Source organism: Temnothorax americanus, unplaced genomic scaffold, assembly GCF_048541705.1.
Source record: "Temnothorax americanus isolate GAGA-0224 unplaced genomic scaffold, ASM4854170v1 Scaffold2, whole genome shotgun sequence".
Lineage (NCBI taxonomy): Eukaryota > Metazoa > Arthropoda > Insecta > Hymenoptera > Formicidae > Temnothorax > Temnothorax americanus.
Genome location: NW_027509338.1, coordinates 8,954,632 through 8,978,042, shown reverse-complemented (window position 1 = coordinate 8,978,042; position 23,411 = coordinate 8,954,632). Strand labels below are relative to the sequence as shown.

At 36.3% G+C, this 23,411-nt stretch overlaps 1 protein-coding gene, 1 long non-coding RNA gene and 1 pseudogene across 3 annotated transcripts; 1 reads left to right on the top strand and 2 right to left on the bottom strand.

The window, feature by feature from the left end:
- Positions 1–157: 157 nt before the first annotated feature.
- LOC143896916 (facilitated trehalose transporter Tret1-2 homolog) lies at positions 158–6,076 on the bottom strand (annotated as a pseudogene). Its single transcript, XR_013256793.1, has 7 exons — positions 6,065–6,076; positions 5,237–5,458; positions 4,214–4,397; positions 3,928–4,099; positions 3,421–3,693; positions 2,341–2,649; positions 158–1,562 (listed from the first exon to the last, which is right to left on the bottom strand). The product of XR_013256793.1 is annotated as a facilitated trehalose transporter Tret1-2 homolog (transcript).
- A 72-nt stretch (positions 6,077–6,148) lies between these two features.
- LOC143897134 (uncharacterized) lies at positions 6,149–6,511 on the top strand. Its single transcript, XR_013256854.1, has 2 exons — positions 6,149–6,213; positions 6,366–6,511. It is a non-coding gene; the product is annotated as an uncharacterized LOC143897134 (long non-coding RNA).
- LOC143897127 (facilitated trehalose transporter Tret1-2 homolog) lies at positions 6,288–22,505 on the bottom strand. Its single transcript, XM_077405485.1, has 7 exons — positions 22,406–22,505; positions 20,039–20,417; positions 11,347–11,530; positions 10,972–11,143; positions 10,543–10,815; positions 9,544–9,852; positions 6,288–8,518 (listed from the first exon to the last, which is right to left on the bottom strand). Exons 2-7 carry the CDS (start codon positions 20,250–20,252, stop codon positions 8,090–8,092), a joined length of 1,581 nt encoding a protein of 526 aa, XP_077261611.1. The 5' UTR covers positions 20,253–20,417; positions 22,406–22,505; the 3' UTR covers positions 6,288–8,089.
- Positions 22,506–23,411: the final 906 nt, after the last annotated feature.

Genomic DNA, 23,411 nt, shown 5'->3' with positions numbered 1-23,411 from the left:
GTGAAGAAAGAGAAATTCTACCTATTTAAAATAATATGTAACATATATATATATATAATTACTTATAATCTTTTCCGATGCATTCACATATTAGTTGTAATATCTCCTTTTTACCAAGAAATGAGATTCAACTTTATAATAAGTGAGGCAACAATAATGCTAAAATAGCAGCCATATTAAAATAAGGAAACCAATGCATGGTAAACAACAAGTATACGCAGTATTTCAAAATATGTATTTTATTTAGTCATTACTCTAATAATTATATACAAAAATATACCATTATGTATTAAAATATATGCAATATGGCTATAGACAGTTGATATGTAGCAGATAAAGAGTAGAGCACTGTCTTGAATAAAGTCTGTCGCTTTTTTTTTATAATTAATTTGCCATTCGTACAAATCCGAACGTTTTGCGAAAGGCAAAAGGAACTTTATCTATAAGCTTATCCATAAAATATATATATAAAAACCTTATCTATAACCAATTAACAACGAAGAGGCATCGAGCCGTAACTAGAGGTGTTAATGATAATGTATTCAATATAATTTAAATAACAAACGTTTCGGTCACATATAGGACCATCTTCAGTGTAGTACAATTAACGCAATTTGTTAAAATCGGATTAACATTAAAAAATTAAAACCTAAATTAAGCGCAAACGTTCGTGGATTTGGAGTACGTTATGAAAATACTATCCTTTACTAATACTAGAGTATTTTCGCCATATCATGTAAGAGAAACACATCACCGATAATGGTGACTCGACAAATTATCCCACGACGAATTATCCAACAACGAAACAAACTTTTCGTTGTTAATTAATTTTTAATCCTGCGGGCCTTTACTTTTATACTTATCTATAAACTTATCTAAACCTTATCTATAATAACCTATATAAAAACACTCTACTATATTAATAAATAATGAATGTCTACATTTTTTTATACATGTAGACATTCATCATTTGTTTTTTTATACATATATTTTATAAGAGATTATTTCAAAACGTCAATATAATACCCTACGTATTTTTTACAAATATCTAATCTCTTCAAAATGTCTCGCAAATTCATCAGGTGTTCAACATACACCATTCGTCAGGATTATCGAACGCGAGCGTTCCCACTTCACTTTTTCGTCCTCTTTTCGACGTTCATAGTCGAAGTCACTCCATTGAGTTCATCTTGAATTTGCTGAAGAGTCTTGCCTTTTGTTTCGGGCAACAGCATTACCGTGAAAAAGATACCAATGATGCAGAAACCTCCGAATATCCAGAAGATCGCGTACTTGCCATTGAAAGCTTCTTCAAGATTGACGGAGAACTTGATCATGACGAAGCTCAAGCCTTCGCTAAAGAAAACAGTTATACTAGAACCTTTAGCCTTGATGTTCGAAGCGAACATCTCACCCATCAATGCCCATGGAATCGGACCCCAGCCTACGCTGTACGTGGCAATGTAGACGATAAGCGCGACCATCGGCAACCAGGATATCTGCTCTATCACGTCATCCGCGTGCTGTACCTCCTTCAGATAGAAATACAAACCCAGAGCACACTACAAAAAGAATTACACGACGATGCTTGCAAAGTAAACAGCTTCTGTTTAATCAAGTGCAAATAAAGTATCTGATAAAAGTTACAATTTTTCTTAATAATATTAAAGTGATATCTGATCATTTCGTGCTTATATTAATTAAACGCGATTTTCAAGATAATCGCTTATCTTGAAATAAAATTCATTTTTATAATTTTTAATAATATTAATATAAATTCCTAAAACTTTCTTCAAAAACTACAACGCATGTCCACTCTAACAAACTGCTCGAGTTCATCATTCTGTCGCAAGGCGAAATAACAACTCGTTTCATAAAATAGGGAGTAAACTTTACGAGAAACCGCATTACGTTTATCGCTTCATGAATATACTAATTTTGAACACACTTTTCATGCATGCAAATTTCAAAATTTTCAGAATTATCTGCTGTTTATCAAGAGAGTATAGTATACGATAACTTTCTAAACGTTTTAATGCACGATGTATTAAATACTAGTTCATATATTCCTGATATTTTTCTTCATATATTTAACGCAAAGGTTTAATAATGTTATTATAATTAATTTCTGCTACTAATTATCTTTGTCAGTGAGGCAGTATGTACTCAGTATCAATAACAAAATATGAAATATGACGAGCTTTTCATAAGTTAAATTACATCCCAGATTAAAATCAAATTAATTTTTTCTTATTTTCATGAGTGTAATTATTCTAATTATTCTAATTAATCTAATTATATAATTTAAAGTTAAATCCAAAAATAGGGACAATTACTCACTGAACTGATTATCACTCCTATTCCAGAAAAAATAAGGAGACTCTTTCTACCTGATCTGTCGACAACAAAGGGTGTCACCATTGACCCTAATAGATGCACGACTCCGATGACAATCGGCGCTATCTCCGATGAGACAAGACCTCCGGCAGCGATAAAGATATTATGTATGTACACCAGCACGACACTGATGCCGATAAGCTGCTGCAAGGAAATCATAGAGCATGTGTAGATCAGCGCCTTTAAGTTCACCTTTACTCGAAACAGATCCGAGATCTTGGCTTGATTTTTGAAAGCCTCGTCAAGTGTAACCTAAAAAATCGGAAGCAAGACGAATTTATTAAGTAATAAATATAAAAATGGGAAGCGTAATATAGTTTACTTAGAATATTCTAAAATAAATGGAATAACATAAAGCTCAAATTATCGCTAAAAGATAAAGTTTCAGTTAACTAAAATTTGTCAATCGTAGCTTCTAATTCCTTAAAATAGTTTTCAATGTTAATTATTTCTGCAATTACATTATATTTTGCAATTAATTCAACGCTGAAACAATAGCTACATTTCCTCATTTATTATATAGTCGCGTACGACTGAAAGAGCACTCTGCAGTTCTACAACACGCTGTATAGGCACGCCAGACATAATTTGGCATAATTGTCCCTCACAATTGTGCGATATTGTCGTTTAGAATCAAAGAAACGGTCTGCGATCTCGTTTGTCTGACGCGACTTGACGAACAATATACACTCGGACATGCGTTTAGCTACGACCGAGTACATGTGCGTAACAGTGAAGGCAGCATTAGCGTGGACTACTTTGTCACTCGAGAAATCAACGAATCCATAAACGGCCGCAATTAGCAATTTTTATTACAATAACTTATACCGATCGCATATTTTTCATACCGAGTTTTTCATAAAATCGAATATATCCCGACAATTTGAATTTCTCAAGGGAGAATTAATATAGGAAATCAACAGAAAGTCGATTTGATTCTTTACACTTAAGAATCTTGAGATTCTCTTAGAGAACAGAGGATTCTATATATATAAGACACAATTACCAGCTTTACTGACTTACCTGTATTTCGTCGGCCTCCTTCTGAACAGCCGCTTCGGATTTGCTTCGAAGTCTCGCTAGTGATGCGATTGCCTCTTCTCTGCGGCCCTGGCTGAGAAGGAAATACGGAGACTCCGGCATCATCATGAAGCAGACGAAGAAGATCACCGGCAGGATAGCACAGAGAATCCACAAGACCACGTAACTGACGAACGGTCCTATAATGTAAGAATATAGGATGCCGGTCGCGTTGAAAAGCGCAAGAAAAGAACCCAACGCTCCCCTGATAGAAGTCTAAAAGGATATAACAATAGTTCGTTATTATATAACAAGCCATTTAATTATTTTAATATTATTTAACAAACACACAAAAGAGCCAGAGAGATTGAACACGGTATATACAAAAATTTATACATATTATATAACAAGCATATATACGTTATACCAATTTTAAACATCATTTTTTAAACGGAAAACAGAAGAAAACCTGTGAAAACTCTGAGTGTAAATGGTTGTGTCGCTTGTTACCTCAGCGATTTCGCAACAATACATAGGAAGGATTGTAAACGTGATAGCTAAATTCAATCCAAATATAAATCGAGCGACATAAAGCTGTACAACGTGATGTGCAGTGGCGACAAGTGTCCATCCAATTATAAATGGCACCAGAGAAGATAGCAATGTTCGTTTACGGCCCCATCTGTAGAAAAAGTCAACTTTTTATCGCCTGCTGTAAAATAGGACGCATAGTTAAATCGCTATTTTGCGAAATTACTCATGCGTGTAATTAAATTGTTAATTTATATAAACATACCTGTCTGCGAGATATCCGGCCACGGAGGTGCCGAAGATAGCACCGATGGACGCTAGAGATCCTATCCAAGAACTCTGCTCGCTGCTGATCGGTGACCCCAAAGGTCCACCATCCTTTAATAATTTGGGTAGGACCGGACTCGTCCATGCTCCAGCCGCACCAGCCGCGACGACAGATAAACTAGCTGTGATTGTACAAAATTCTAGGATGTACAAATAAAAAATACTAAGATAAATAATTGCTGTGGAGTATTTACGTAATTTCTTCTCGCGCTTAATTAACATACTATTATTGTTTAATTATATATTAAAGCTGGATTTTTGTTTTGTCGGAAAGGAAACTCTTAAGAGAGATATCTGTCTCAAAAAAGAAAGATAGAACGATGTTTGTGTCGACTTGTGTCGCTTGCTGGAAAGCTCCCAATCGCTTACGCGATAAATCCGTGCCAAGTATTATTACGAATTTATATAGATTCATACAGATACGCGCCCGAAATCATCGCTTCGCAAAATAAAATACGAATGTGTTACGAGATAACGTGAATAGAGAAAGAATATTTGGCACGATGCTTTTAAAAATTTTTATGATTATTTTTCGGTAACTAATGTAACTATATCATCTGTCGATTATACCACGCACTGAATGATTTAACATTTCTCTTATCGTTCAACCAATCAGGATAAGATTTACATATCTTATAATTTTTTATCACGTTGTCAATATGATTATATTGAAATTTAAAAGTCTAATAACCTATTTTTTTAATAAATAGAAATTAAAATATCAGATAATAAAGTTACGCTTTTTCAAAACTTGCAGCACAAATAAAAGCTTCCAATACGATTCTTAAGCAAGTAAGAATTAACAAAACAGTTAATAATTCTCGGGTTGAAGTTGAATTATTATCAAAAAATACGTATAAAGTAGACTCCAATAAATAAATAAAAACAACGTTTTGACAATAAATTAATTTGATTTCTTTTCCTCAAGAATGCTGCTCTTTATGGACAGACGCGAACTTACCCGCTACACCAGCCAGAAATTGAGGGAGCTTGGAACCTTTCTCCGTCATTTCTTCGAGATAGTGATGACTGACGATGGTCCTGCCACATATGTTAAACTTCCCGATTGGAGTGTATAATGCACCGAAGAGGAACTCACTATAGGTACAGGGTTGTAGGCATAGTATTTATAAGAGTGCCCTATCTGCTCATTGCCTCGAGTGGGGGAGGTCGTATTCTCGATCTGTAATCATCTCAATCTCCACGTTTCTCTCCCACTCATTTCTTTTGCCGCTCCTCGCAAAGCGCGATCTCGATCGCCGTCGCTGCGGTGCGGCGCGGGCGATGCGGGATGCAACGCTCGACGTCTCGAGACCAGTCTTAGGAAACTCCCCGAGACCGAAAGAAACAGATCGAGAAAGGGATAAAAAAACAAAGGGATAGACGGGAATTTATTTGCGAATTTTACTTTTAAGATCTCATTAAGGTGCTAGATTGGACGTTTGTGAAGAAAGAAAAATTATATCTATTTAAAATAATATGTAATATATATATATATATATATATATATATATATATATATATATATATATATATATATTAAAATATATAAAAAAAGATATTACGAATAAATATGTGAATACATCGGGAAAGATTAAGTTACTCTATATATATATATATATATATATATATATATATATATATATATATAATCTTTCCCGATGTATTCACATATTTATTCGTAATATCTTTTTTTTATCAGAAAACGAGATTCAACTTTATAATAAGTGAGTAACAATAATGCTAAAATAGCAGCTACATAAGCTTAAAGAAAGCAATGGTAAGCAACAAGTATACGCATCATTTCAAAATGTATATTTTATTTATTTATTACTCTAGTAATTTATATATATATATATATACAAAAATATATATATATCATTGTGTATTAAAATATATACAATATGGCCATAAACAGTTGATATGTAGCAGATAAAGGCCGGTATTCATAGTCGGTTCTTATTTTAAGACCATCTTAAGTAATGTCTTAAGATGCTAATACGGCTTTGTGATTGGTTAAAAAATGACATCTTAAGATTGTACTTAAGACGGTATTAAATATAAGAACCGACTATGAATACCGGCCGAAGAGTAGAGCACTGTCTTGAATAAAGTCTGTCATTTTTTTTAATTAATTTGCCATTTGTACAAATCCGAACGTCTTGCGAAAGGCAAAAGGAACCTTATAGACAGTGTCATTCATTATTTATTAATATAGTAGAGTGTTTTTTTTTTATATTTCAAAACGTCAATATTATGTACATTAAAAATTGTTTATAAAAATCTTATTCGTTGATTAATATGTGCAGCCAGCGTTTATTTTGTCAATAGAATTTATCAATCTTTTTAATATAATTGTAATTTTCATTATTATAATTTTATCTGGCAAATTAGATTTTGAAAGCAATATATCAGAATAAATAGAATAATTTTTTTTTTTATATATTAAAATGCTTCACAGTATACTGAGACGATAATTAAATTAAAAATTTGTCGTATCTCTTCTTAAGTTGTTAAGACTAAAAAATGCATCGCGCGCTTATAAATAATACCACTTATTAAAATAATATTACAATATTTCATAATAACTTAGATAATTAATGTGAATCAACTAATAATACAATGTTTGGGTATTATGTCTTAAAATTAATTTGTTCGCGTAATTATAATAATTTATGTTGTATGTAAATTATGTAAAATTGTGTTTTCTAGATGATTAGATATAACGATAACCGCCTTGTTGTTGTCAATATTTCATAAAAAAAAAGTTATTTCATGTTTCTCTTTATCTTTTGCGCCGTATATATTCACCAATTTATTAGCAGTTTTAATGATATCAAATTTCTACGCTACTCGACATGAAATTTTCTTTTAGATTTCGATATCTTCGGCGTCGTTGTTAATAATTACGTTTTCCTTCTATGCAGACGTATTATAAAATGACTAGTCTTTCATCCGTGAACGAGAAATACGCCGCGAAATTAATCTTTTTCGTTTTTCATGTTTTACCTCACGGCCAGCATGCGAAATATTAGAAAAATCTCGATAAAATACGCGTAGAAGAGTCGTATTGTTGGCTCCACCGCGTTTTCCTAATCACGGATTAGAATCAAGAACTTGCATGAAAACGTAGGAACGTTTACTAGATCATCACAAATTCCTTTACGCTCGGAAGACGACGCTTATGGACAATGATACGTGACAAGGTATCATTAACGCGTCGAGCGTATTTACAAATATGTATGATATGACCTGCATTATATACACATACAATTGCTGTGTGCCATGTTATGCAAAGATGCGTTTGGAAGACGATGAAGTATTTTTGGTTCCATGTAGAATACAACAAAACTGTCTCTGCGTAAACATAATTAATATGAGCAAAAATAGAATCTATCCCCGTTTTACTCTTTCTAAAAATGTCCACTTATTATTTACTTCATTTAAATCATCAAACCATAGTTCGTTTATTGATCCGTTTTCCATTCTTCTTTGTAATTTAAGCAATATTAATAACAGGAAACTGAATGGTAGTCCAAACTCAAAGATATACCTTTTTGCCCATATTATATCAACAATATCTATACAAATATGGCAGTGGAATATAGGCACATATATTGTTCGCATTCTGATATTCTGCTTGATTCTTCTCCGCTGTAAATGATGTAAAATCTCTAGATATATGCCATAAATATATAAAACTGTACTCCACGTATCTTTTATAAATATCAAATCTCTTTAAAGTGTCTCGCAAATTCGTCAGGTGTTCCGCGTACACCATTCATCAGGATAATCGAAGGCGAATATTCTCTCCTCACTTCTTCGTCCCATTTTCGACGGTTATAGTCGAAGTCACTCCATTGAGTTCGTCCTGGATTTGCTGAAGAGTCTTGCCTTTCGTTTCAGGCAACAGCAGTACCGTGAAAAGTACACTAAGAATGCAGAATCCTCCGAAGATCCAGAAGCCCCCGTACTTGCCATGGAATGCATCCTCGAGGTTGCTAGAGAACTTGGTGATGATGAAAGCCAAGAACCAGCAGACGAAAACCGTTATACTGGAAGCTTTAGCCTTGACATTCGAGGCAAACATTTCACCCATCACTGCCCATGGAAGCGGGCCCCAGCCTACGCAATACGTGATAATGAAGATGATGAGCGCGACTATCGGCAACCAGGATATCTGCTCAACCACGTCGTCCGCGTGCTGTACTTCCTTCAGGTAAAAATACAAGCCCAGAGCAAACTGTAAAATAAATGTCCAGTCACACGACAAGCTCGCAATAAAAGTCTAATATCAATCAAAATTTAACAAAAAAATTCAGCATTGAACATGTTCGATGCTAGAAGAATTCTGATCTATGATGACGCATCGTTATGAAAAATTTCTGAAGTTTTTCACAATTTTTAATATCATTAAATTCCCAAAATACCGAGATACGAGATATGTTTCAAAGTACCTAATGGAAAAAAGCAACTCACAGGTTTCAAAAGATCCTAAAAGGAAGAATTATAATTTTCTCAACTCTTTCTGCTGTGTGTTATCGTACGCGCGTCTGCCTTCTTGTCTGTAAATTATGTAATCGTGCACACACGGTCACGTGGAAGTTCTCTAGCTTCGTACACTGAATTACATCCGATACATCGCATTCCATTTGAATGCGTAATGATAATTCGTATGTATAATGCTCGACCTTCCCAGTCTCGCATTGTACATCCGCGTGATTCGCTGTTATATTTCCCGCACCGATTTCACCGAGCACGAGGACTTTACCGTATCGCGCATTTATATTTATCTGATCTACAGAGAGGATCGTGCGAGTGCGGCGATCTCAAGTCGCGACTCAATCTTCTTTATCATCAGGTAATTAAGTCATTTGCCCCGAGAATTATTTCCTCGAAGGTGAGATAAGTGATAAAAGAAAGAGTCATTAAATGCAGCAAATGTAATTATGCATGGCGATCGTAAACGCGCGACTGCGAGGAATGCGTTTAATGATCTGCATATAATCCACGAGTATATGAAAATTAATCGGCACGCGCGATAAATCGCCCCAGTCATCTACAAATTATCGTCAACAAAAAATATTTATACGATATCAGTACCAGATTAATACATTACAAAATTTTATTTTTCTCTAATTTATCTCATTGAACAACACGATTACGATGCTTACAAAAAACAAACGTCTGTTTAATGCATGGCAATTTAAATGAAGAAGCTGATAAAAATACTTGGGTTTGAATCTAAAAATAGAGGCAATTACTCACCAAACTGACTGTCTCTCCTATGCCGGAGAAAACGAGAAGCATCCTTCTACCTAATTTGTCGACAACCACGGGGGTGACCATTGACGCAAACACCTGTACGACTCCGATGATAATTGCCGCTATCTCCGATGGGACAAGACCTCCGGCAGCGATAAAGATGTCTTGCATATAGAACAGTACGACGTTGATACCGGTAAATTGCTGGAAGGAAACCATGAGACATGTGTAGATCAGCGCCTTGAAGTTCACCTTCACTTTGAATAGATCCGAGATGCTGGCTTGATTCTTGAAAGCCTCGTCAAGTATCACCTTATGGAAAATCAAAAGCGAGACGAATTTATTAAGCAATAAATATGAAAATTGGAGCGTAACAGTTGGCTAGAATATTTTCAAAATTGTTTTTAATGTCAATTACTTCTGCAATGCAATTATATTATATTTTGCGACTGTTTCAACGCTGAAGTACCTAATAGCTACTTTTCTTCGTTTAACATATGACCACGTACGACTGAAAGAACACCCGGCAGTTCTGCAAGGCTCTGCATTGTAGGAAGTAATGTTGTCTGCAAGTCAGTCATAACTGTCCCTCACGATGTGCGACATTGTCATTTAGGATCAAGGAACGGCCTTAGCCGCGACCTCGTTTGTCTAACGTGATCTGACAGACAATATATATACTCGGACATGCGCTTAGCAATGAGATCGAGTACGTGCTCGTGACAGTTCAGATAACATTAGCGACTATCTTGTTACTCGAGAAATCGACGAAGCCTTAAAGGACTCCGAATGGAATCAGCAATTTTTATTAAAATAAATTATACAAACTGCATATTTGTTGCGCGCTCGTACAGATTTTTTCATAAAATTGAATATCCCTACAATTTGAATTTTTGTACGAAGTATTGATAAAAAGTCAACTAAGAATCGAATTGAGATACTTAACTCTTAAGAATCTTGAGATTCTTTTAGAGCGGAGGATTTTATGCTTTGCTGACTTACCTGTATCTCGTCGGCCTCCTTCTGGACTGCCGCTTCGGATTTGCTGCGGAGCTTCGCTAGTGATGCGATCGCCTCATCTCTGCGGCCCTGGTTGAGAAGAAAATACGGAGACTCTGGCATTATCAAGAAACAGACGAAGAAGATCACCGGCAGGAGGGCACAGAGAATCCAGAAGACCACGTAGCTCACGAACGGTCCAATAGCGTAGGCATATAGGAAACCGATCGTGATAAAGAGCTGAAGAAAAGAGCCCAACGATCCCCTGATAGAAGTCTGAAAAGATATAACAATATGTATAACTTCTTAGTACCAGTTTATCGTCATATTTTAAATGAGAAACAGTAGAAAACACGATAGTCCTTGAAAACTCTGCGTATAAATGGTTGCGTATATAAATGCTTGTACAACTTGTATGCAAAATAAGTTTACCTCAGCGATTTCACCACAATACATAGGAAGGTTTGTGAACGTGATAGACACAGCCAATCCAAATATGAATCGAGCAATATAAAGCATAGAAACGTGGACTGCACTGGCGATAAGTATCCACCCAAATATAAACGGTACCAGAGAAGATAGCAGTGCTCGTTTACGGCCCCATCTATAAAAACAGAGAAAATCAGTTTTTTGTCGTCTTCAGTTCAGTTGCCTTCGTCAAGTATTTGAATCTGATGTGCTTTATATATATATAAAGATTGTTTCCTTTCAAACTTGTAGACTCAGGAAATAGGATGCATAGTTAAATCGCTATATTGCAAATTATTCATGCGTTCAATCGGACGACTAATTTATACAAGCATACACCTTTCTCCAATGGATCCCGCCACGAAGCTGCCGAAGATAGCACCGAGGGCCACCAGAGATCCTATCCAGGAACTCTGCTCGGTGCTGATTGACGACCCCAAAGGTCCGCCATCGGCTTGCAATTTAGGGAGTATTGGACTCGTCCACCCTATAGCGGCACCAGTCGCGAGGACAGACAGACTACCTGTGATTGCAAAAAAATTCCAGGATGTACAAATGAAAAATATTACGATAAATAATTGCAGGAATATTCGCATAACTTCTTCGCGCGCTTAATCAACATGCTGTTAATCTCTTGTTAATCCTTCTGAATTGAATGACGTATAATTGAACGCGTTGTTAATCTACAACTTTCATATCAAAAGGCAATATCTCTTGATCGCTATTTTATCGCTTTACTGGGGCTTGATAATATATCCATCAGTCTACAAATGCGAATTTATATTAAGCCGTAGATAAACACGGGAAGATAAATCATAGTTATACGCGTTCATTCACGTCTGTCTCGCCTGTCGCGCCTGTCAATCATTGTCACGTTTGTTATATTTTTAATATGTTTGCACTGTTAATACTTTCTAAGACATCTGTTAGTTTAAGATTTTTTTCTGTCCTTTTTTTGTTTCTATCATTTATGTGAATGTCAAACTATCAAATCAGATTCTATAATGAAGGAGATATATTACTTCTCTTATTATATAATTATATGTATAAGAATAGAGTTGTAACATGTTGCTAAAAATATCGAAATTTTATGTTTTATTGTTTAGACAGTCGTTTGCAAAAATTTGCTTTTGTGATACATTTATTCTGTTGCGCGCGATACAAGATCTGTATATTTTTTACGAATTCTAAATTCACATTAATTTAAACATTTAATTATAAAAGCTGGAATTTTATTTCGTCAGAAAAGAAACCCTTAAAAAAGATATCTATCTGTCATTAAACAAAATCTCAAATTGAATGTTTTATCACTCTTTTTCCCGAAAGAACGTGATTTTCCGTTTTGAGATTAGCGATTCAATCATGCTGGCGATCGAGATAATTTACCGGCAATGCTCCGCTGACGAAATGCGAGTCAAAACGCGCTTTGAAGGTTTTTCCGGCGATAAAGTGGTTTTACATAATTGTGTATTTCAGGTAATGCGGTGAGATTCAAGGCCCGCGGTGCTTCCGGTTTTACCGAACAGCGAACGGTGCGCGTTCGAAGCTTACAAAGCAGAGGTTTAAACTGCAATGCGGCAGAGAATATCCAGACTGTCGCAGGTAAATTTGATGTACCTTGAGATTTAAGTATCTCACAAGACTTAAGTAAAAAAATTTTTATTAATCCATCTCGCACGTCCATAAATTTAAATATTAAATTATTTTTATTATAAATTGGATGAGATAAGAGAGGAACATTCATATTGCAAGAATATTTCGTACTTACAATTAGAACACTACTACCTAATAATATCCTACATTTTTTTATCAAACAGAGCATTTCATTTGCGTTTTGAATCATAAATGAGGGACAGTGCATATTTATATTTTCAGTGTATTTTCAGTGTAAAATGACGCGGTGTCTCGGTGCACAAACATAGATTGAATTATGCGCTGATCTGTCACTTCGTTACAAATAGCCTACGCGCGATCAATGAAAAAATCGACAAAGCGGAGTTATCGCATTTACGTAATTCCTCGATGCGCTATATGCAATTACATCGCCGATCGCGCGCGTCGCGATATCGAACTGGGCGGTGATGTGTCGTAAGAGCCCCGCACGCGCACGTGACATCCAAAAGATACAATTTCGCTAGTATTGTCATAACGTAATATTAGGGCTCAGACACAATGAGAGGCATATAAGGAACAAGGAATTAAACTTATAGTAGTCGCATCTTTTTTCAAGACACAGCTTTTCTTTTTTTTTAAGACACGGGATTCTCTCTGTTTAATTCCTTGTATTCCTTATTTTTCTCATTATGCCTGAGCCCTTAAAGTTACTGTTAATGGCGCAAATACAGGATTGCACTTCGCGTTTCTATGGGGAAAAAGATATCCTGGGTAGCTTTAACAATATCAATGAATCAGTCACGCGGAAAACAGCAAGCTATATTTCGTCGAATTTCACTAGCGTAAAATATTACAATTACAAACGCAATATTTAAAAATTTATAAACACGACACTAATCAAACGTTTAAATTTTTGTGGTATATTCAGACGATCGCTAACAATATACAAAATTACGGAAAAAGAATTGCAGAAAGAGAAACAAGGGTATCGTATTTCCGCAAGATTTGTGTTTGTAATAATAAATTAATCAAGCTACAGTCTTATCAATGCCAAATTGTTAATTCGCAAGCAAAAATATGATCTGACGAAAATTGTCAAGCTACAGCTATATGTCAATGTCAAATTCGCTAGCAAACAAAAATATGGTCTGACGTAAATCATCTTCAACGAGAATTAAAATAGTGACTTTCCTCAAACGATGTAACATAAAACTTCCTAATGTAATCTAAAACAATCTAGACAGCACCGCATATCTAGAAGACGTCTTAAAACAGTACCAAAGATGTCATAAATCAGGACATCTTAGAAAAATTATCTTATGAAGTTGCCTTTCTGAATTTGTCCTTAAGATTAAGCTGTCTCTTAGATGTTCTATAAGACGCAATAATGCTGTCCCAAAAGTGTACAATCAATTTGTCTGCGCACTCAAGGTTGATGACCCTTTTTGATACGCAAGTAAAATACGAGGCAAATGGAACTTTTGCATTCGTGGATCGTCGTCTTTGCGTGGGACTATCATCTTCGTGGGGTGGGGCCATTTCCTCTTAATCTCTTTGCGCGCGCGATAACACACGATTGTCGAGTTACTAGTTTGCGCTGAATTTAGTAAATTATTTTTTCATTAATCGCGCCTGACATGAGATGATAATGATTATCTATCGCCACGCAATAAATTCGTGCCCAAATATTATCGCGAATATATAGATTCAGATAGATACGCGCCCGGAATCATCGCTTTGCGATGTAAAACACGAATGCGCCACGAGATAAGGTGAAGAGAAAAATAGTTGTTTGACACTTTGATGCCTCATTTTTGATCGTGAAAAATTTCCGCGTTGATAATCACTTTTTTGTAACTGTATATCATTCATCGATCATACCTTGTACTTGCCGAACGATTTGACATTTCTCTTATCGTTTAACCAACCGATATAATTTATTTTACAACTTTAGATCGCGTTACAAGTCTATATATAATTATAGTGAAGTTTATAAGTCTATTAACCTTATATCTTTTCAAAAATAGAAATATCAGATAATTAAAGTTGCACTTTCCAAACTTGTAGAAAGTAACGGTTTCCAATACAGTTCTTTAAGCAATTAAAAATTATGGAATTAATACAATCGTACTATTACATATTCGCACATTTTAAATATTATCTGATGCAATATTAAATAATATTCTATATTGACATATTTTTTTGTTGAAACAGTAAGCAATTCTGTTATGAGATAATTTCACGCTTCAAAAGATTTCACCTTTAAATGCGTAATTTTTCGTGTATAGCATTCCGAATATTTTTCTGAGTATTTTTCCCGTCCTGGGCCTTTCCATCCAGAAGGGAAAGAAGGGCCAGAGAAAGACCTTTACAGATATGCAAAGCCGCGTGTTTTTATTTCGAACTTCATAAAGGAGAGTATTTACGGATCATCAAAAGGTGTCGTTTTGCAAAGTTATGCGCTTAAGGGGTTAAAATATTTTCATGGCTGAATAAAAGTGGAATATTTTGAGACGAGATGGGGCGTTATCTGGTGAGACTTTCAAAATAAAAATGTCAATATCGAAAGCGTGCCGCTGAAAATGCAAGGTCGATGCTCTTTTGCCCCCGAACGAGATATCAAAGTTGATGCCGATGCTGCATTAAATAGTCCAAGTTAGAAAAGCACGACGATGACCCGTCGTTGGACGGGTAATCCTTCTTAATCTTCTTAATTTTATTTGTCGGCTCGTTGAAGCTGCATTCGCAGTGCGCTCTTTTGTTGCAAATTATACATGACAATATATCCGCCTCTTTATTTATGCCGCGTTCACGCGCACAACACGGCGCGTGCTGGATTATAATGGACGACAAAATGGCCTGGGCGTGCGATAAAAATCGATAAGCAACGAAACGCAGTTAAATCCGCTTGCGAAACGCTGCACCGCGCGAATCGCGAATTGTAGAGTGGAAGTCTAAAAAAATGACACCTCGAAATATGAAGAAATTTTTTGTTGCAAAAGTATTTGTTCATAAATTTATTAGCCTTAAACAACTTAAGACATTCAATTTGCACCGTCAGAATTTAATTTATTGACACTTTTAAAAATTTATAACGTAAAACTCAACTTGAAAGATTCTTATATAATGTATGGTATGTATTCTTTTGTGTGCGTATTATGTATTGTATATATAAGACATTATATGATCTTAAAAGACCGTCGTGGAATAACATTAGAAAATCATCAATCACGCCAGCGATCAAGAAAAGTGCGACCATAAGAATCGCTTTTATCGTCGCGATAAGGCAATCCAGATTACAGTTAACGGGAAATACAATCTTCTGATGCAAAAAAAACTGGCCTTCTCTTCCGATCGTCGAACAATAATGTCGCGCCGAACGAATCGCCTAACGAATTACGATAATGGGCCACGTGACGAAACACGATTACGTTTCGGAAGATTAGTGCGTGATTTACACTTGACAGCCAGAAAAGTCTGCGCATCGTCATATATTTTCACGCGCGATTGTAAATATTGTCACCGTCATTTACGTTGCAAAATCGTTCGCATTGACGTTGCGCCACGGTCAGCCGACAAACATCGACGTCCGCTCGACGAAACGTCGAGCTGTATCCGACACGTGCGCAAAATTGCATCTAATTAAAAATGGGAGCAACGAGATAGGATAACGTAATCGATATAGTTAACGACGGGCGCGCGCGCGCGAGAGAGAGAGAGAGAGAGAGAAAGAGAGAGAGAGAGAGGCGTTACCGCGGATAACGTGATATATTCGGAAAAATCCCGATTGGGAGTATAAAAATATCACAACAATGATATATCCATTGCGTAGTTATCGATACCGTGAAACAGTAAAACTAGATTTTTACGCGAGATCTCATCATTGAGAAGACCGATAAAGATAAATAATCAGGTAAACAACTCGTCGCAAAAGGCTCACAATAAACTCAACGAATTTTATGGACGAATATATGGAAAAATACGAATCACTTCCAACAACGTTTCCGAAAGGGTAAATTCTCTTCTCTAAACATCTAGGTAGAGAAAACAAACAAAAATCCATCAGAGATTCTTCTTTTATGAATGTCAAGCGCATTTTTTGCCTTAATCGACATTTAAATGAGAACCTCTGCTCATTGAGTCCACTTAGCAATGTAGATTAAAAGATATTAATTACGTTTGACGTCTATATGCATGGGCAAGATAATAAAATTTTGTTTTCCAATCAAAATCCAGTTAACTTCTTCGATTAACTCCAAATAATCTCATGATTGTATTTTATCAAAGGAATGCCACTATGTGACTTAATAAACAAAATTGGAGTATTAGGCTTTTAAAAGTGGCAGATAATGCTCCGAATTACGATGCATTATAAATCTCTTATGGCATCGAGATTAATCTTTTGTGCTTTTGAGCTTCTGTATTAAAGCTTTTGCTTACAACGGAATAATTTAAAATCTTCGAGAGTGGAAGGCTGACAAATGTATTTTTAACATTGTCGATGCAGAAATTCATCCAATGCATATTCAAGTGACTTTTGATGCCAAGTAAGTTAACAAATGTATTGCATCAGATGTTCATTCGCGGGACAGATTGTAATGCAATGTCGCCTATCATATGTGTACGTATTCTAGTAAAATATATTACATGCACGTATGGCCATGAGGTATCCTGGCCTTTCGTCATGGAAACTTTGACGTCACGAGAACAAGTCGATGCCACGAATGTGCTGGACTGTTCGATTGTCATGCCGGTTCACTTTAATAACAAATAAAGAAATTAAATCCATCGGTTCACGCATAAATAATTGCTGATTAAGATACGTGGATCTCCGTTTCTCTCCGTTCAAGGATTCCCGCCCTCGCCGCCTCGCGTGATTTCCGATTTCGCGCGAATCGGCATTGCAGAGCTAATCAGAGCTGATCTGAATTTTTATATGTCGAACGCGTGTCGTCGCGCGCTGCGCGCAAAAATTTGCAAATAATTCAGCCTTGCGCGATTCAGTCACGCGGAGAGAAAATCAAACGCGGAAATCTTAATGATACACGGAGCGAGGAAACGTCCCGTGATTTTATTCCTTCACGCTGACCAGATGGTTTTGGTAAGAAACACGCATCGTGGGTCGTGGGAGAATCGAGCGCTGATTTCCATTGAGGATCAAATTGCTCTCGATCCGACCGGTGATCATTACCGAACAATCGAAGGGCCGCTGGCTCTCATTACGAATTCGATTGGACTCCGCGGCCGGGCCCCTCCAACTCGAAATTCTCACTTCGGGCTCTCGTTCAATTTCAGGCTGTGCCGCCTGCACCGGTAATGAGGAAGTAGTTTAAACCGATTGCGATCTTTGTCGGTTAAGATTGAATTCGATCGAGCGCCGGATGTGAATCGTTTAATATTCCCGTCATCCGAGTAACGCGAAGGACTCGCCGCGACGGACATGAATCGTGGCACGTATAGCCCGGCATCGTACCTCCGTTCTTTCCCGAGTGAGTTTTCGATGCTGTACCTCCGTTCTTTCCCGAGTGAGTTTTCGATGCTAATATGTCTCAAGTTCGAGCTAATCTCGAACTTGGCTCGGTCGATCGGAATCATCGAGACTAATAATTATCTCTCGGCTTTCTCTTTCTCACCGCGTAATAGCGTCGCGCGAATTTAGTAGCGAATTGAAAATCGCCACGTTTATTTCCCTGCTATATTTTCCGCGAATCTTCGGTTCTCGTCAAAACCATTTTAAAACATCGTAAATTTTCCAAATACTTTTATGATGAGTCTTCACTTTTTGATAAAATAATTTAAGAAAATTATTTTAAAACAAAAAGTATCAACGAAAAGTTTACAATAAAGTTTTGCTAAACGATAAAAGTCCTCTTTGATAAAGTTATTTCTAATTATTATTCTAGCGATAACTGCTCGCGTTATTTTCTCTCATTGTTTATTATGATTACTGTTTATATTGGTAACTTGAAAAAGGAAAATTGAATAATTGATGAAAATACAATAGAAATCCTTATATTACGACGATAATATTTGCATTTGATCACGTATTAACCTGGGGTAATATTTTCGTTACATTATCGTTGAGTTATCATATTATTGTTTACTAAACATTCATAAAGTGGCCAGCGAACAAAGCTCGTTCTTAGCGCTTATAATTATATATTACAAGCGACAAATATACATATATTCATAAAGTAATATTATTAGACTTTATCGCGTGTCGACGTAAATTATAATATATATGTAAACGTAAACAATAATTAAGACGGAATGATTCTGCTTTGCCCTCGCGTATTTGTTTGTTGTCTTTGACTTGCGTCAATAAGTTATTTCCTGCGATGGAAAAAGAGGCAAACAGACAACTGTGAAATATTTTATTAATATAAAAGAAAAACGGGGGGGACAGAGCGCACACGAGAATAATTTCAATTCCCGTGAACATCGATGATCGTCTCACGCATGTGCAAAATGCAGCGTGCTTCGCACGTGGTGAGGAGCCGGCGGGACCGCCGCGTGTCCCCATGTCTCTACATTTTCTTCAATTAATGTCACTCATATCAAAAGAGTAAGTGCACCATTAAAAAGCAAATCGTATGATTTATTACTCCCATTATTCAATTTGATCGTTTTAAACCCTCTGCACTACGCCGCCGAATGTAATAATACAATCCAGTTCTTCTTTTGAAGAAGAGGGATTTAAAAAAACAATCTCGCGCGTATTGTATTAACAGCTTTTGACGATCTTCCTTGACGAGATTCGAAAATACAGAACGACCGGAATATGACAATAAAATCGACGCGAAGAACGTCCCCTAAGCGTCGAGTTGATCGATCAAGAGTGATTATATTCGTCGTATCTCAATCAGAAATTCACCACACCAGTACATCGTTGATGAAATAGAAAATTTTCCGCACTTAAAATTGAAAAGCACTATAGCCAATTAATTATAAAAATTAAACAAGCAGTGTATTATTTATGCATTGTATACCTGCAATTTTGTTTTATAAAATTCTATTTAAAAAATTTTAACATAATTTTTCTATTACCGCATAATGAAACAAAGTAATAGCTATAACCGGCTATAACTGTTATTAATGACAAGAAAATAACGGCAAAATTATGATAGTGCGTAATGCTGTTGCATAAACAATTAAATATACGTTTAAAAAAAATTAATCCACCAAGTATACCGACGTCATATTCAGAAAATAATTCAAAAGTAACGGTCTTCCACTTATTATTTTAATTTGAAGAGTTCTTCCAATGTTTTCTAATCGTTAAAGTTGAATTGTTTAGAAAGAAATACGTGAAAAGTAGAGATAAATAAGTCTAAGAAAACAATGTTTTGACAATGGATTGATTTTAAAAATTTTTGTTCTCGAGGATTTAGCCTTTCATTGACAGACGCGAACTTACCCGCCCCTGCAGCCAGGAACTGAGGTAGCTTGGAACCCTTCTCCGTCATCTCTTCGGGATGGGCGACGATCCTGTCGCGTATGCTCAACTCCACAGATTCTCTGACCGGGGGTGTACCATACACTGCCGAAGGGGAACTCACTGGTACAGGACTGTAGACATAGTCTTTATAAGAGCGCCCCTCTATCTCCTCATTGCCGCGAGTGGGGGTCATTTTTACGATCTCTCTTTCTCGCTTGGCTTCCACCGATTGTTCCCACGTCTCTCTCCCACTTGTTTCTTTTGCCGCTCCTCTTGAAGCGCGATCTCGATCGCGGGTCGATCGCCGTCGCTGCGGACGGTGCGGGATGCAAACGACCGACGTCTCGAGACCTAGACCCTGAAACGAGGCGTCGCCGTGGTCAAGGTCGCGCGGCGTCGTCGCAGAGAACGGTCTCTAGGGAACTACCCCATCGAAAAGGATGCCTTTGACCGAGAGGAGCGAGTCGAATTATGGGGAAACAAGGGGACAGACGGAAATTCGATTCCGAATTTTTTTCGGGATCTCTCATTAAAATGCTGGAGTAAATCCAATTCGTGATTTTGATCATCAAAATGTTTGTGAGGGAAGAAGAGTTCTACCAATTTACCTTATAGAATAATAGATAGGATAGTAATTTAATCTTTCTCAATGTATTCACACATTTATTCGTGATATCTTCTTTTTATCGAGAAGCGAGATTCAGCTTTGTAATAAATATGAAAATTAACGCAAAAATTGCAGTCGTAGCGATAAAGTTAAAAAATTAATGGTTACATTTCCGCTTTGTAAGAAAAGAAGAGTGAAAAATTGCACGATTCTAATATTAAACCCGCCTGCGTAATTATAAGCTAATTTGAATGCATTTCCAGAGAATTTCTGTTACAAATACTACGCGATAAATGCGCCCATTTACATCTTTCTCAGTTTGCGTTAACATCTAAATAAATGAAGACATTTATTTGAAGAAATAATTTGTTCCGAGATATTTTATTTTTCTTCATGCTTAAAGTACTTTTAATATTAAACCTTCAGGCATCAAAGTATAGTTACGCCGAGAATCGCTTCAACAAATTTTATGTCGGCTGACGAAATCTAACCCTTCGCAGAGTATCACTCTAATTCGAAGATGGTTCCCCTGGCGTTCTCCCTAATACAAGCCGAGAGAAAATCGATAACGCGCTGTACCAAACACGTTGTAATAACGCTAATGCAAATGAGTGGCGCGCGATCGATTAAACCACGAAGCGGAATCACAACAATGCCAAGCGGGACTTTTCGGTTCGCGTCTTCGTTTCGCGACATTCCGCTATACTGATTAATGTATCTTCATTTCTGACATCAATCTCGTATTATTAAACACGCTGTGTGCCGGTAAGCGCCGTTCCGCTTTTCTCTCTCCCTCCTTTTCTCGGCTTTCCGCGCGATGGAACGCGAAGAGATGGGCGCGTCGTAATATTTTTATCCACTATAAATTGAACCATTGCTGGATTCCAAGTAATTCCAAGAAGATAATTCTATTACTAATACGGTCCGCTTATACGTCAACGGAAAAATCAATAAAATCCAGGACGAGATTTACGTGTCGATTGCGAGTCGACAACAGGTTCGCACGAGTAGAAACGATGTTGCTTTATAAAACTAAGGAAATACAGAAATAATAAAGAAAATTTAATTTCACGATAGAATATTATACTCTCGTAAATCACGCTTGGCAAAGGAGCGTCCTTTTAGTTTTAAACGCAATTACGTTACGCGCTTATTGGTAGAAGATCTCGATGGAAAACGGCAGTTGCCGCTTCGATTGAAACTTCGGACGGAGAGATAAATAACTTGTAAAATAAATAGATTATTGTGTGCAGATACTGTCCTTTTACCAAGCTCTAAAATAAAACGAAAACAATCCTTAGTACGCACGATTAGTGAATCTACATCGCGCGTTTCAGGATTAATTACAAAATATGTATATTTAAGCGTGTCTTATGCGAGTTTTGCATGCCGCTACATTTCTATGACATAAATTCAATTTTTTCACTGATATTTTCTATTAATTTCGTGAAACATTTGATTCATCTTTATTTCAAAAAAAAATATATTAAAAGATATTAATTCTTTTTCTTTCTTAGATATTTGTTTATATTTAGAGAAAACATATTTGATTTTTCTATTAGAACAACTGCATTAATGCAGTTCTGCATATACAGCACTTGTTTTGATACAATTATTCTATTTGGGATAAAAAGCTTAATCTGATTCACAAAGCTAATTGTAATTAAATAAAGGCATACCAATGCAAAAAAAAACTCAATGTGAGTGTGTGTGCACTTGTTTTAATAAAAAAGACTCACAAGTTCGATGAACACGACGCACTTTACTGTCGGTTATCTCTTTCGCGACTGATCGTGAATTAGAATGTTCGCAGGATGATTGAGCGAGTTCGTACGAGTGGAATAGTTATTATCGCGACGACAAAAAATTCTGTTCCTCACACTTGTTCGATTGTTTTCGTCACGGAATTTTCAAGGGATCGATAATACGATAATCGCTCCTCCCGCCGCACTTTCTTATACGTATGGAAAAAAAATAAGAAGTCGCGTATCGGTGAGATTTAATTGCGATCTACTGCTTATCGACGATAGCCGTGACAGTTTCGCGCGATATGTGAGAGAATAATAGTCGTGACAAGAGTCGTGTGTGGGGTGGAGGGAAGGGAGGAAAAAAGCGAAGAACGGACTTACCGATGTCGCACACACACGCACTGTCGTTAAAATGATCTTTTTCCCAAAGGAGAGCTGTGTTATAAGTCTCCGATTATTTTTCTTTTTTACATAACAACAACGATAAATTATCGGGAATGTATCTCCGTGTGTCGCCGTCGCGTTAATCGCTCGATATCTCGACATCTTTGTCACCTCACTGGTAGCTCTTGATAACGATAAAGGCGTTTAATTTATATAACGGCTCTTCAATACCGATTACGCGTAAATCAGTCATGAAATATCGATCCATTGACGTTAGCAGGTTTTGCGGAATAGCAAACATTGCAAATCGCAAACACTAGATTTATTACATTCGTGTTTATTTAATCAAGCGACGTGGCAAAATTATATCGTAACTATATCCTTCGCTTTCCTTCATTTTTATGATGGAATTTGCGTTTTCGTAGATGTGTATGGGGGATGCTGCTGCCTGCCTTAATTCGTTTCTTTCATCTCTTTCAAGTTTTTGAAATCTTTGCTAAAAAGAAATTTTTAATGTCATGGTCGTGATGTTAATATCGACCAATAAAAATGCAATTAAAGTTCAAAATTGTACCAAAAAAAAGCGATTATTTTATGAATTTCAAGAAACCCA

Bases quoted from the DNA above. Each gene is read 5' to 3' on its own strand.
- LOC143897127 (XM_077405485.1), bottom strand. From the start codon at position 20,252: ATGACCCCCACTCGCGGCAATGAGGAGATAGAGGGGCGCTCTTATAAA. The intron at 11,144-11,346 runs GTGTATGCTTGT...CTGTTTTTATAG, and splicing joins GCGGGATCCATTGGAGAAAG to ATGGGGCCGTAAACGAGCAC. The intron at 9,853-10,542 runs GTAAGTCAGCAA...ATTTTCCATAAG, and splicing joins AGGAGGCCGACGAGATACAG to GTGATACTTGACGAGGCTTT.